The sequence below is a fragment of the Mucor velutinosus genome, assembly GCF_035048745.1.
Source record: "Mucor velutinosus strain NIH1002 chromosome Unknown tig00001549, whole genome shotgun sequence".
NCBI classification, from domain to species: Eukaryota; Fungi; Mucoromycota; class Mucoromycetes; order Mucorales; family Mucoraceae; genus Mucor; species Mucor velutinosus.
In genome coordinates, this window is record NW_027041929.1 from 711,907 (window position 1) to 724,897 (window position 12,991).

Genomic DNA, 12,991 nt, shown 5'->3' on the forward strand with positions numbered 1-12,991 from the left:
CAAATGGATACTCAATACTAAATAATATTTTGCTCTGTAGAAGCTTGCTTGCCATTGCCGATCCGTGATCCATGGTTGGCATTATGTAGGCCCATCACAACCGCATCAATGCTTGTTGACACAGTAACGGTGGTCAATGGCCAGGGAAAGGAGTCACCGTTATCACATACATACCAGACTGCGACACAAAATTAGAAATCACCTCTTTTCTTCAGCACAAACAAAAAAAAAAGAAGCGCATAAGCAAATGGATGAAAGTAAAAAGGAGCTTCGACGCTTGAACAAACTTGCCTGGGAGCGAGGAAAAGGAGGTAAGCTTGCAGAGCGCCTGGCAATTGTCTGTCATTCCCACTGATAGGAGTTGTACAGAAACACCCAAAAATCTCGACAGCAACATCAAAAAGAACACCACATTTATCAAGAAATGCAAGACTTCGCTGGGCACAGACATGCGAACACAGCTCTTGAACGATATCAGCAAGCTTAGTTTAGAGAAATACATTTCTGAAATTGTGGGAAGTGTCATGGAGGGATTGCTGAAATGCAAGACAAGCGTCGATATCGCTGCTGGTGTTGAGGTATGTCCGTGTATCTTAAAAGAGAAAGCATGTTGTTGAGCCCATTTTTCAAAAAGGTCATTTCAGCTTTGCACCAACGATTTCCAGATACGTTCACGCTGTTGTTAACATATCAGCTCGCCAAAGTATTGCAAGTACCCAGCAAACAGTATCTTGCGACATTGTCTGCGGAACAGAAGGAGAAGGAAGAATCAGCACGTATCATCAAACAACGCACCTATTTACGTATCGTATGCGAGCTCTGGCTAGTGAATGTCTTGCGCTATGTCGAGGATGGTATTCCTACATTATCATCCGTCAATGTGGGTGGCATTGAAACCAGTCATCGTGATGCCGTGGCTGGACTTATTGGCGATTCACAGCAAATCAAGCCTCAACAATCCACCACAAAACATGTAGGCAATCAAACCAAGGAACCTTTTGTCTACAAGGTGTTGAAGGAGATGTTGACCAACGATAACGAGCATATCAACCTGCCCCTAGTGGCTTCGTTTTTGAAGAATTATGGATCCAGTGTGTTGGACATTGTGCCTCGCAAACAACGGGTGGCAACAGCAGCAGCAGCAGCAGAATCCACAGAGACCGACACTCAGCCCGATCAACAGCAACAGCAGCAACAGCAGCAGCAGCAGCAGTCTCTCGATACTGAATCCGTAGTGACACCCGATACACATGCCTTATTGACCAACCTATTCCAATCCTACTACAAATCCGTATGTGCTCATCTTACGAAAATGCACAAAGTCATTCAAAAGATGGAACGCCACAACAACGAGGTCTTATTTGCTCGTGGTGAGCTGTCTGAGGAGAGCAAGCAACGACAAGAGAAAGCCAGCAAAGCGTACGAGAAACTGTTGAACCACACACAAACATTGTCCGACGCATTAGACACTGATATGCCTGATCTCCCTACAGACGAAGCAGCAGCCAAACAGTCGATTGTCAGCGCCAATACAGGCAACATGTTTAACGATGGAAAAGAGAATATGGGTAACGGTATCTGGGAAGATGAGGACGCCCGCAAATTTTATGAGGATTTGCCTGATCTCCGTATTTTGGTACCTGATGTATTTTTGGACTCGCAGCAATCCAGCGCTGCCAAAGCAGAGGACAAGGAGCTGGACGAGTCTGCAGCAGCCACGGCCGATGACAGTCATGTGTCTTCACCTGCTGCCAATGCCACTGATCCAGTTTTGGAAGAAGAAGAAGAAGAAGAGGAGGAAGAACCAGCGCAGACGGAACAAGTTCAAATGGAAGCAGGAGGAGAAGAAGATGACACGGATCTTGTGGACGAAGCACTCGAAGCGGCAGTGGATGACGATGGAGACGATGTCAACAAGCCCAGCACACAGAATGTCCAGTTGGATGGTTTGTTTGCTCGTTTACCTACTTGTGGTAACCGAGACTTGATTGACAGCGTGGCGGTTGATTTCTGTTACATGAACAACAAGAATGCGCGCAAGAGACTTGTCAAGACACTGCTCGGCGTGCAGCGCCAACGACTGGACCTGCTTCCTTACTATGCTCGCCTGATTGCCACACTGAACGCTTATTTCCCAGATGTAGGCGAAATGGTGCTGACTGCATTGACATACGAGTTTAAGGGCTTGCAGAGAAAAAAGACCCACAATCTGCTGGAAACACGCATCAAGAACATTCGCTACCTATCTGAGCTCGCCAAATTCCGTGTAGCCCCTGCTCACACTATTTTCCATGCGTTCAAGGTGGCTCTCGATGACTTTACCAACCATAACATTGACATTGTCTGTAACCTGCTGGAAACATGTGGCCGATTCTTGTTGAAATCACCTGAAACAAGTGCTCGCATGAACGGCATGTTGGAGACTGTGATGCGTAAAAAGACTGTGCAGCATCTGGACAGCCGATATGCGACGATGGTGGAAAATGCATACTATCAAGCCAACCCACCCGACAAGTCTGCTATCAAGGTCAAGGAGCGATCCACCATGGAGCTGTATATACGCAAACTGATCCATGAAGATTTGTGCAAGAAATCGCTGGACAAAGTGCTGAAGCAATTGCGCAAACTGCACTGGGAAGACAGCTCAATTCGAGCCATCATGTCCAAGATATTCCAAAAGATTTGGAAGGTGAAATTTGGCAACATTCATTTGATGGCCATCTTGGCTAGTGGATTAAACCGCCATCACACGGATTTTGGCGTGCAAATTGTAGACGGCGTGGTTGAAGAGATCCGTATTGGACTAGAGCAAAACATCTTCAAGCACAATCAGCGCAGAATAGCAGTGGCCAAGTATTTGGGCGAATTATACAACTACCGCATGATCGAATCGCCCCTCATTTTCGACACATTGTATTCTATTGTTACATTTGGACATGGTTAGTCTTATTTAAAACTGTAACTGACAGTTGCACTAAATTTATATTCTTTTTTTTTTAGAGTTCGGTAGACCTGCTAGAGAGAGATACTGCTCTATTGATGCCCCTAATGATTTTTTCCGTATTCGTCTGTGTTGTACCTTACTGGATACCTGTGGCATGTGCTTTGATAGAGGTAGCTCAAAAAAGAAATTGGACAACTTTTTGACATTCTTCCAGGTAATACAAAAGAGCGTCGCCCCCCCCCCCCACCAGTCGATCATCACAACTAACCATACAAATCACTCTGCTTAGATGTACGTACTGAGCAAAAACAAACCCCCTATGGACGTTGATTTCATGATCACGGATACGCTGGAGATGCTTCGACCTCAATTGCAAATATTGACCTCGTACGAAGAAGCCAATGAAGCCGTGGATCGCATGTTGTTGGAGCAACTCAAGACAGTACAGAACACTTCAGACGGCAAAGCACTGCTGGAGGATGGATTCGAAGAGAGTGAACTGTCTGATTCATCCATCAGTGGTGGTGAAGAAGACGAAGATGAGTTGCTGCCCGAGGACAGACAGCAGGAAGACGAGGATCTCGATATCACTATCAGTAACCAAGACGAAGAGGACCAAGATGTGGTTGTATTAAAGAACAAAAAGGAGCAACTGTCTCGAGAGGAGGAGGAAGAGTTTGAACGAGAATTCAGCAAGATGATGAGCGATAGTATTGATTCCCGTAAATTTGAAAAGAAGGCAGCCATGCTGGATGTCCCTATTCCCATGAATTTGAGAGGATCTCAAGGTGAGTTTAGCCATTCCATGTGTGTAACAGGGCTACTAATAATACTATTCACAAGATCGTCGCACAATAGCGCAAGGTACAAACAAACCCGAAACAGGCAAAATGGCATTTACCTTATTGACAAAGAAAGGCAACCGTCAACAGGTAAAGAATTAAATCTCTATTTTTACACAGATCCAAACTAAACTTAATGTAGACCAAGATCATGGAAGTCCCATCGGATTCTGTCTTGGCTGTGAGCACACGCTCCAAGCAAGAAGCAGAGCGTGAGGAGCAGCAGCAATTGAAGCAGTTGGTGTTGAATTACGAAGAAAGAGAAGCTGCAGCAGCACGTCAAGGTGAGTGATTTTTGTGGTTCCAGAATGATATGTACACATGGCTAAAGGTGTAATTTAGCTGCCGCAGAGGAGCGTGCAAGATTGCGTGGTCAATTCCGAGGCAAAAAAGTGCTGCAGATGGGTGGAGGAGGTGCTGGTCATTCTTATGCAGCTGGTGGTGGATCCACATCATCTGGTTGGTAACAAAAAAAAAACCTCCAAGGGGGGAGGAACCCTTTTCATACATTTGTTCTATGCACCATATATGTTGTAAAGTCGAATAAATGGTTTATTTTTTTTTTTTAAAAAAAAACAGTGAGAGTAAAAAGGGGGGATATGTGAGGGGCTGGAAACATCAGTGTGAACAGCAGCAGCAGCAGCAGCAGCAGCAGCATCCTTTAGCCTATACACATAAAAACCACCATTCATCAGTTTTTTCATATACATCATACAACATGACAACTTACATGCACAGCCATTGTTGGTTCCATTGCTATCCAAATCAACGCCTTGCGTGTTTAGTCCACCTCGTCTACGAGAACTATCAGCCAATTGATCCAAGGGCATACGTTGAGCAATGGCATGGAAGAGTTCATTGACATTGTGTGCAGTTTTGGCCGAAGTCTCAAAGAATAGTAGTCCACATTCATCCGCGTATTCTTGAGCAGTCTATATGTGCATGTATGTAAATCAAATTGCATCTTGTCTGTCTCGCCCTGAATTCCTCTCAAACCTTGGTTTCGATGGCTCGTCTTGCTTCCAAATCAAATTTGTTGCCTGCTAATGCAATGACAATATTAGGATCTGCTTGACGTTGTAATTCATTCACCCAGGCTTTTGCTTTTTCCAAGGAAGACTATAGTAAATTTCGTCAGTTTTCACTCACCCTCTCTCTCACACACACAGACATCTACTCACGGCTTGTGTGATATCATAAACAACTATTGCACAATTGGCATTGCGATAGTACATGGGAGCTAAACTCTTGTATCTCTCTTGTCCAGCTGTATCCCTTTTTTCATGCCATGTATCAGCCAAAAATGATCATATCAAATAAATATACACAAGCCTACCAAATCTCAAATTTAACAATTGTGTTATCGTCCAATGTCACTGTCTGCGCCAGGAAAGCAGCTAAACGCATTGTTAGCTACTGCAATGGACGTTTACTCAGTACGCATTTACCTCCAATTGTGCTCTCTCTATACTCATCAAAGTGGTCCTTTACAAATCGCATGACCAAGCTAGTTTGCCATATGTGAAACGTCAATATAATGTGTATGAGCTTGTTCGTTTGTTTACTAAGACTACCTCGACTTGCCTACAGCGGACTCGCCTACATACATTACACATCAAGTCAGTACATGCCATTCTTTCTTTCATTACTCGACATGTGGAACAGAATTTCTCACCTAAAAGCACCAATTTAAACTGATATGTCTTTCCTTGCTGGGATTGTGTTTGCTGTCTTGACGCCATCCTGTATGTATACGTTTATGAAAAAAAAGAAGAAGAAGAAGAAGAAAAAAAAAAGAGATATCACTACACTTTTGGGCTTGCTTTCTTGTTGTACGCAAACGTCATCTATTTGCATTTCCGAATACATGTAATTGGCTTGATGACTATATGCATTACACTGTTTGATTGCTATCGATTTGCACCTGCCTGCTTTTCTATTGCTGTAACAAAAAGAAAGAAAGCAGGGAGCAGGCGATTTACTATCTTGGTTTACATGGAATTTAGGGAGGTTTGATTTGGACGTTTTTTGTCACTATCGCGTGGGCATAACAGCAATGTCATGTAAGGGAAAAGGTTATTTTGATATGTCTGATCCATGAGTCTTTTTTTGTGTTTGTCATGCCTGTCAGACCCTTGGTTGATCCCAATTGAAACAATCTACGCACAGGTTGGTACAACTCTTCTCCATCTAGAGTATACATATTTATATATCTGTGTATGTGCTTGGTTTACTCGAGTATACATGTAATCGCAGCTTTGAAAAAAAAAAAAAGATAACATATGCAACACAAGATGGTCCAAATGTTATCCATTTTAATACAAGATGCGATCAACGTGCGTGTGTGATCATACTCTATTACAACAATACCAAGCCCAAAAAGACGCACACAAAGGCGCAAAAAACGTGGCATCCAGTATTCCACGTTTTTTAATATTATACAATACTAAAAAACTTCTTGGAATCAATCTTCTCCTTTTTCTTCCTCTGCAGGGTTACATCTGTAATACATGTTTTCAACCACGTTTTTATACAAGTCTGAGATCAGTGCACTCTTTTTTTAGATGCGAGGGGAGTGTGAGCAAACACTCGAAATGTTGTTAGCTTTGTTATACTCAGTAGAGTGGGGCAAAAAAGGGGAGATTTGGGGGGGGGGGGAGCTCAGAGGAGGAAGGGAGGATAAAAGATTTAGTATGGCTACACAGGGAAAAAAATATGTATATAAATACAACATGTTGGATGTGTAGAAGCACTTCTTTCTTCTCTACATATTATCTTCAATTCTAACGTACATACAATCAAATGCTCTCCATTACAAACTCTAAAGGAAGACAAGTGAGTCTATTAAACGATGATACATCCAAGCAGCAGCCGCAAAAGAAGCGATACCATTGCACAGAGCCTGGATGTCAAAAGAGTTTTACTACAAGTGGCCACTTGGCAAGACATCATCGTATCCATACAGGCGAAAAGAACTTTCATTGCTTATACCCCGGATGTCCAAGTCGGTTCTCTCGTCAAGACAACATGATGCAGCACTACCGTACGCACATGTCTTCAAGATCAAGACATCATCACTACCACTATCAATACTATCAGCAGCATCCACAGCCACCATTGGAGTGCCAATACACTTACTACACACATGAGCGACCATCGTCCTTGTATTCTTTAAAGCACACAAGCAGAAGAGGTTGGTCATCCTTCTCATCATCGAGTACGGACAGCAGTAGTGGTAGTCCACCTCCACCTCCACCTCAATACCAGCCATCCATGCCATTGCCCCCTATGAACACAAACACAACAGCCAACAAATGGATCTGTCAACAACCTGTTTCTTACTACCAACAGGAATATGTCTAAAATACGCTGTCAAATAACTCTGATTCCTTATATATGCATACACCCTTCGCTCTTACCTATGATCCTATCTTTTTTTTATTTTTTTTTTATTTTTTTATTATTATTACCTGTTACTGCAAATGCTACCTACATACCTATGTATTTCTACTCAATTCTACTTCATTCTCTCTCTCTCTCACACATATTATATATAAATACACACTATACTATACAATAAACTTTTTGCGCCTGACATTTAATCCTTGTTTACCTTATCCTTGGGTCACAAGTAATTCTGAAGATCAAGTTACACATGTACCAAAGCTCGGTATGACATGTTTAAAAGGGTTTTTTTAATTAATTTTCCATATAAATGGCATAGTTTGGTTACATACTGAAAAATACATATTAACTTGCAAGGGAAATGGTTCATTCTCAAAAAGGGACCGTGCTACATTATCAAAGAGTGCTAAAAATGTCAGTTTTATTAAAATGCTTCTAGTTGGTGGGTGCAGTAATTGCGCTGGATTTAACTTCAACAATAGTTCTTGCACGTTTATTATTGATCTCTTGATTGTTGGGGTTATCGTTTCCCCTTTTTCTGCCATCCTTGTTGCCATCTCTTGCCCCTCCTCCTCTTGCTCCGCCACGACCTCCACGGCCACCTCCACGGCCACCGCGACCGCCATTTCTGCCGTTGCCACGCCCATTTTTAGCGGCTTCCTTTTGAATTTTGTTGAAATAAGAACGAGCAGCAGCACTGACAAGACAGAAATTGATATTTTCGAGTTTCTGATCTGGTAATTTGGCCAAGAATTCTTCGGGAGTCGTCTTGAACAATTCCAGGACACCACAGCCCTTTTTGTTCTCCAAGGGTTCTAATCTACCAACATTGGCCACGCTTTTGACAAGCTCCTTGATCTCCTTGAATCCATACTCCTCAGCATTAGAGTACTCGACCAGGTGACGATGCGTAATGCGGGAGACATTGAATTCAGCATCACTGTATTTCTCCACACGCTTCATTTCGACATAGTCGGCCTTGATCATGTTGAGTAGTTCCTGTCCGTTATATTCTATAGCTTCTTCAACCACCTTCTGTGCAATTTCAGGTGTCTCGAATTCAACAAAGATACTGCCCTTGAATGCACCTTCATGACGCTTGTTGCCGTTGCCTTCACGGCGATGACGAAGAGATAGTATACGACCATATTTGCTGTAAAATTCCTTCAGTTCAGCTTCGGTAGGCTCAGGATCTACAGTGAAGCCTTTCTACATTGAGTAAAAGCGTCAGTATACTTGATGACCTACCGCAAAAAGGAGACACTTACAGAGTAGATGGAACGCTTGTTTTGCACTTCGAAATGGTTCAGAATGATCTGTTGATTGCGAGCATTTTTCTTGTCTGCACTGTCAGCATGGAGATCCTGCTTGACCTCTTCCTTCTTCTCTTCCATGATGCTGCGCAATTGAGTCTTTTCATCGTTCATTTCAAAATCTTGAGGAGCAAGAGCAACAGCTTGTTCGAACAAGGTCAAATCACCTTCCAAAATTTCCTTGAAACGCTTGATCATCGATAACTTTTTGATGGGTACCCCTAATTGATGAACCATGAATGAGTACCACGTTGCATATACGGTTCAATTCTAGATTAACATACAATGCTCAGGGTCTCTCTCCACTAATTCTCTGAAAAAATTATCTTTCTTGATGTTTTCAGGATCAAAAATGGCCAACAATTGACGATGGACTTTGTGTACGCTGGGTGGGTATTCTCCTGTGGAAGAAGCAGCAGCAGCCTCTGGCATGGCTTCATCCTGAACAACAGGTGTGGTATCTACAGCCTCAACTTTGACAGTTTCGTCCTTGTTTGTATCCATCGTGATTTGATGTGTTGGATTGAAAGAAACTTTTTTTACATGCAAAATTTTTTTTGACGTTTTTATATCCAGTTGATGTGTGGAGTTGTGCAAATTCTCAACAAATGAGACGTTACATTGTTGCTTTTCAGTGGATCAAGTGTTATTTTCGGTGATTTGTAAAGATATCCAAGGAGGTGCATCAGTTTGTACTCGCTAAAGCCGAGCGTCTTTTATTTACTCATTCAAAATTTGCGCGAAATCCACAGTAGGTGCGTGCAAGCACCACACCACTGCTCGATTTCAGTAATCACTCGTAAAAAAAAAAAAAAAAAAAAAATGTGTTTCAGGTGCTATTCAGAAACAGAAAACGTAGACTACATATACGATGAGGTAGCGTAATCGCATTGCATTCATTGCACAGGATATTGAGCAGGATATGAAATGCAGATCATTCCTTGTAACTGAGATCAGGATGATTTACTTGGATGTGTGTCAGCCCTGAGAGTGAAATGCTCGGCCATGCCCGTAATAGATGGGCAATTTAAGGTTCACTAGACACTCTTTTTTACAACTCTTATTCCTCATTTCAACCTTGGATATGCTGAGGATTTCACGCTTAACAAAACCCTTTGCTGTGAACCAGGCTTGGAGAGCCTTCTCTACTGCAAAGACGCCCGAGCTCGAAGTTGATAACATAGTTATTGGTGCAGGTGTCGTTGGTTTAGCCATCGGCGAGAAGCTGACTCGAGAAAGACCACACGAAACCACGTTTGTCGTCGAAAAGAATGTGCGTATCGGCGAAGAAACAAGGTAGAAGCGATACATTTGTACAAGAAGCGGTATGCTGACGAACAAATAGTGCAAGAAATAGCGAGGTAATTCATGCAGGTTTATATTACCCCGAGGACAGTTTAAAAACAAAGCTCTGTATCCAAGGCAATCGAAAGCTATACAAGCTATTCGAGACAGTAAACATCCCATATCGCAAATTGGGTAAATGGGTGGTGGCTCAAAATCAAGAGCAACATCTTTATTTGCAGGGATTGCATGAAAAAGCAGAGCGCTTAGGCATTGAAACCTACTTTATCGACCAGGCACAAGCATCAGCTCAGGAACCTCACATCCAGCTTCACTCAGCCTTGGTGTCTCCATCCACTGGCATTATTGATTCACATCATTTCATGGCTTATTTGGAGCGCAAAATAGCTGACGTCGGCGATGTTGCACTTTGCACACAAGTGACATCCATCTCCAAACCGTCCAAAGATGGATTCGTGGTCGAGTTATCAACACCTACCGAGACAACCACAGTGCTGGCTAAAAGAGTGTTCAATTCAGGCGGCTTACATGCTGATAAAGTCAGCAACATGCTTCCATTAAACAAACCATACAAGTTGCACTATGCTAGAGGACATTACTATGCGTACAATGCACCTTTGGAAGTAAATCATTTGATTTATCCTTGTCCTGAGAAGAACTTGGCTGGCTTAGGCACTCATTTGACATTGGATATGGCAGGCGGCATCAAGTTTGGCCCTGATGTGCAATACATTGATGACCCCTACGATTATAGCGTACCAGATGATGAAGAGAAAAAGGAGGCTTTTGTTAATGCTATTCATTCGTATCTACCCTCTCTAAACAAGGACAAACTTCATGCGGATTATTCTGGTATTAGGTAAGCAAGCTGCCCCCCCCCCTCCCTTCTCATGTGTAGTTTAACTCACTCATTGTAGACCAAAACTGGCTGGTCCTGGTGAGCCTTTCCAAGATTTCATCATCAAGGAAGAAAGCGATTCAGGTCATGACAACTTCTTTACACTGATTGGCATTGAAAGTCCCGGCCTCACATCCTCACTTGCCATTGCTGATCATGTATATTCCATGATTCGCTCTTGAGTTGCAATAATCGTCATCTTTTTATTGTAATAAAATGAGTGGAGTTTGTGTTAAAAGGGATGTTTTGATATCTGATATTTTATGTGTGTATTGTATGCGCTGTGTGTTGATCATCATCTACTGTTTTCTTTTGACACGTTGTCAGATGTAGAATTGGTGGTCGTAGACGATGACTCCTTTTTCCGCAGCTCATCAAAGTAAGGATCTATAGAGATAATAAATAACCTGAAAACATTGCCCTGAAGAATTCATATATCGACTTACGCTGCAGTGCATCGCTGGCTGTAATACGCTTTTCGGGTGGATATTCGAGGAGACGTTTTAAAAGATCAATGCCGAGATGATCTACTTTGGGTAAAAGTGTTTCCAGTTGTATTTTAGGAAAGATCTCGAAATCACGCTTATATTCCGGAAGCTGGGATACTTTGGGCCATGTTTCTTCTGTTGGCGTACCCAACACCTTGAAGATTCTCTGTAATTGATCAGAAATAGAATTGCCAGGGAACAAAGGTCTACCCGATGCCATTTCTACAATGTATGCGGAAAAACCAAAAGATTAGTTTGGGTGATATACGTCCAGCACTACTTGATACTCACCTGCAAAGATACATCCCGCAGACCATAAATCAATCGATGTTGAATACTGACGCGAACCCATCAATACATCAGGTGCACGATACCAGAGGGTGACAACTTCATGAGAATAACTTCTGACTGGAATACCGTATGCTCTTGCAAGTCCAAAATCACCCAACTTCAATTCACCTTTCTAACAAATTGTAAATACAAAATAATGATAAGCTAATTTCTTTGATATTAATTTGCAAACTTACTGTAGTGTTGACCTTGTTAATTAATAGGTTCTGTGGTTTCAAGTCCTGTGTAAGCTTGTTAGTATGTATTTCATTGATTCACTAACAATGGGTGCTTTACTCTGTGCAGAACTCGATGAGAATGGCAAAATGCAATGCCCTTTAATAATTGATACATGAATTGCTATCGATTCCTGGTTAGATACCAACTAGGCGCTTCTCTCTCTCTTTCTCCATGTGAGTTACCTTGACGGTCAAGATATCAATATCACCACCATAAGAATCCAAAAACTTTTTCAAATCTGAATCCATATACTCAAACACAAGCGTCAATTTCTTTTCTGTATGCACAACGTCGTATAATCTAGGAAGTGGGTCTATCAGATTTGCTAGCCACAGTCTGCCTTCTTCAGATGTTTACCTAACAATATTTGGATGCTTCAATTCCTTCAATAGCGAAATTTCTCGAATCGCTGTGCATGGTACCTATAATGAGAAGGAAGGATGAGTTGTGAATATCCAAACACAAGCTTTAGACAACTTACGCCCTCCTCTTCATTATCCAGACGAATACGCTTCAAGGCAACAACTAGATTGGTTTCACGGTTCTGTGCCTTATAGACAATACCATAAGTTCCTTTAGGAGACAGACAAGTATTAAGCTCTGTTTTCTCCAAATGTTTCTTGCATTTTTGTACTGAATACCTTCTCCAAGCTTTTCAATTTTCTGTAGCAGATACATAGTTTAGTCATTTGATTTGCATTCGCTATACAATAGTGAATCTTACTTGATATTTATCCATTGCTTTTATGTGATTGAGTTAAAAAAAAAAAAAAAAAGGGAGAGAAAGAAGGAATGGAAAAATTAAGATGTAAGCACTCTCATGAGGACGGAATTACATTTGCAGCAGCAATAAGAAAGTGTGTGTATCCATACATTTCATTCAGACTCCATAAAACGTGGATCAATAAATAAGAGTGTGCAGATGCCTTTGAAATGAGCTTTCTCTTAGGTAACCCAAAAGGCCCAACTAACGTTTTTGTTAAGATGAAAACGTATTGCATATACAAAATGCCATTTAAAAGCGCCCGCAATACAAATTTGCAGGTATATGTAATGTAGAACAACTAGCCGATCTATCTCGCTACGCTCGATGTTGGCGTCGCCCTGTGGGCTCTCACTAAAGACATTTTAAACCAGATATAATAAAATTTTGGTATATCAAGTAGATTTTAAACAATTTATTATTAGTTAGTAAAAGAAATGTTATATTAGAGCCACCAGGAGGA

The 12,991-nt window shown here is 41.8% G+C and overlaps 6 protein-coding genes across 6 annotated transcripts; 3 read left to right on the top strand and 3 right to left on the bottom strand.

Annotated features, from left to right (window-relative positions):
- Positions 1–247: 247 nt before the first annotated feature.
- Positions 248–4,253, top strand: ATC70_007160 (uncharacterized protein; the record flags this gene model as incomplete). The annotated part of the gene is made up of 8 exons (XM_064826424.1): positions 248–311; positions 370–578; positions 635–2,939; positions 3,001–3,158; positions 3,234–3,732; positions 3,788–3,876; positions 3,929–4,070; positions 4,129–4,253. 8 exons carry the CDS (start codon positions 248–250, stop codon positions 4,251–4,253), a joined length of 3,591 nt encoding a protein of 1,196 aa, XP_064676522.1.
- Positions 4,254–4,447: 194 nt separating this feature from the next.
- ATC70_007161 (uncharacterized protein) lies at positions 4,448–5,528 on the bottom strand (the record flags this gene model as incomplete). Its single annotated transcript, XM_064826425.1, has 8 exons — positions 4,448–4,452; positions 4,517–4,718; positions 4,783–4,905; positions 4,968–5,061; positions 5,123–5,183; positions 5,235–5,293; positions 5,361–5,385; positions 5,462–5,528. The coding sequence occupies 8 exons, from the start codon at positions 5,526–5,528 to the stop codon at positions 4,448–4,450; spliced, it is 636 nt and encodes a 211-aa protein (XP_064676523.1).
- A 1,060-nt stretch (positions 5,529–6,588) lies between these two features.
- ATC70_007162 (uncharacterized protein) lies at positions 6,589–7,149 on the top strand (the record flags this gene model as incomplete). The annotated part of the gene is made up of 1 exon (XM_064826426.1): positions 6,589–7,149. One exon carries the CDS (start codon positions 6,589–6,591, stop codon positions 7,147–7,149), a length of 561 nt encoding a protein of 186 aa, XP_064676524.1.
- A 477-nt stretch (positions 7,150–7,626) lies between these two features.
- Positions 7,627–9,008, bottom strand: ATC70_007163 (uncharacterized protein; the record flags this gene model as incomplete). The annotated part of the gene is made up of 3 exons (XM_064826427.1): positions 7,627–8,400; positions 8,460–8,725; positions 8,789–9,008. 3 exons carry the CDS (start codon positions 9,006–9,008, stop codon positions 7,627–7,629), a joined length of 1,260 nt encoding a protein of 419 aa, XP_064676525.1.
- A 580-nt stretch (positions 9,009–9,588) lies between these two features.
- ATC70_007164 (uncharacterized protein) lies at positions 9,589–10,889 on the top strand (the record flags this gene model as incomplete). The annotated part of the gene is made up of 3 exons (XM_064826428.1): positions 9,589–9,800; positions 9,850–10,668; positions 10,727–10,889. The coding sequence occupies 3 exons, from the start codon at positions 9,589–9,591 to the stop codon at positions 10,887–10,889; spliced, it is 1,194 nt and encodes a 397-aa protein (XP_064676526.1).
- Positions 10,890–11,002: 113 nt separating this feature from the next.
- Positions 11,003–12,504, bottom strand: ATC70_007165 (uncharacterized protein; the record flags this gene model as incomplete). The annotated part of the gene is made up of 10 exons (XM_064826429.1): positions 11,003–11,094; positions 11,154–11,417; positions 11,487–11,658; positions 11,723–11,767; positions 11,823–11,885; positions 11,948–12,065; positions 12,123–12,187; positions 12,247–12,338; positions 12,407–12,428; positions 12,490–12,504. The coding sequence occupies 10 exons, from the start codon at positions 12,502–12,504 to the stop codon at positions 11,003–11,005; spliced, it is 948 nt and encodes a 315-aa protein (XP_064676527.1).
- Between the last annotated feature and the right edge of the window lie 487 nt (positions 12,505–12,991).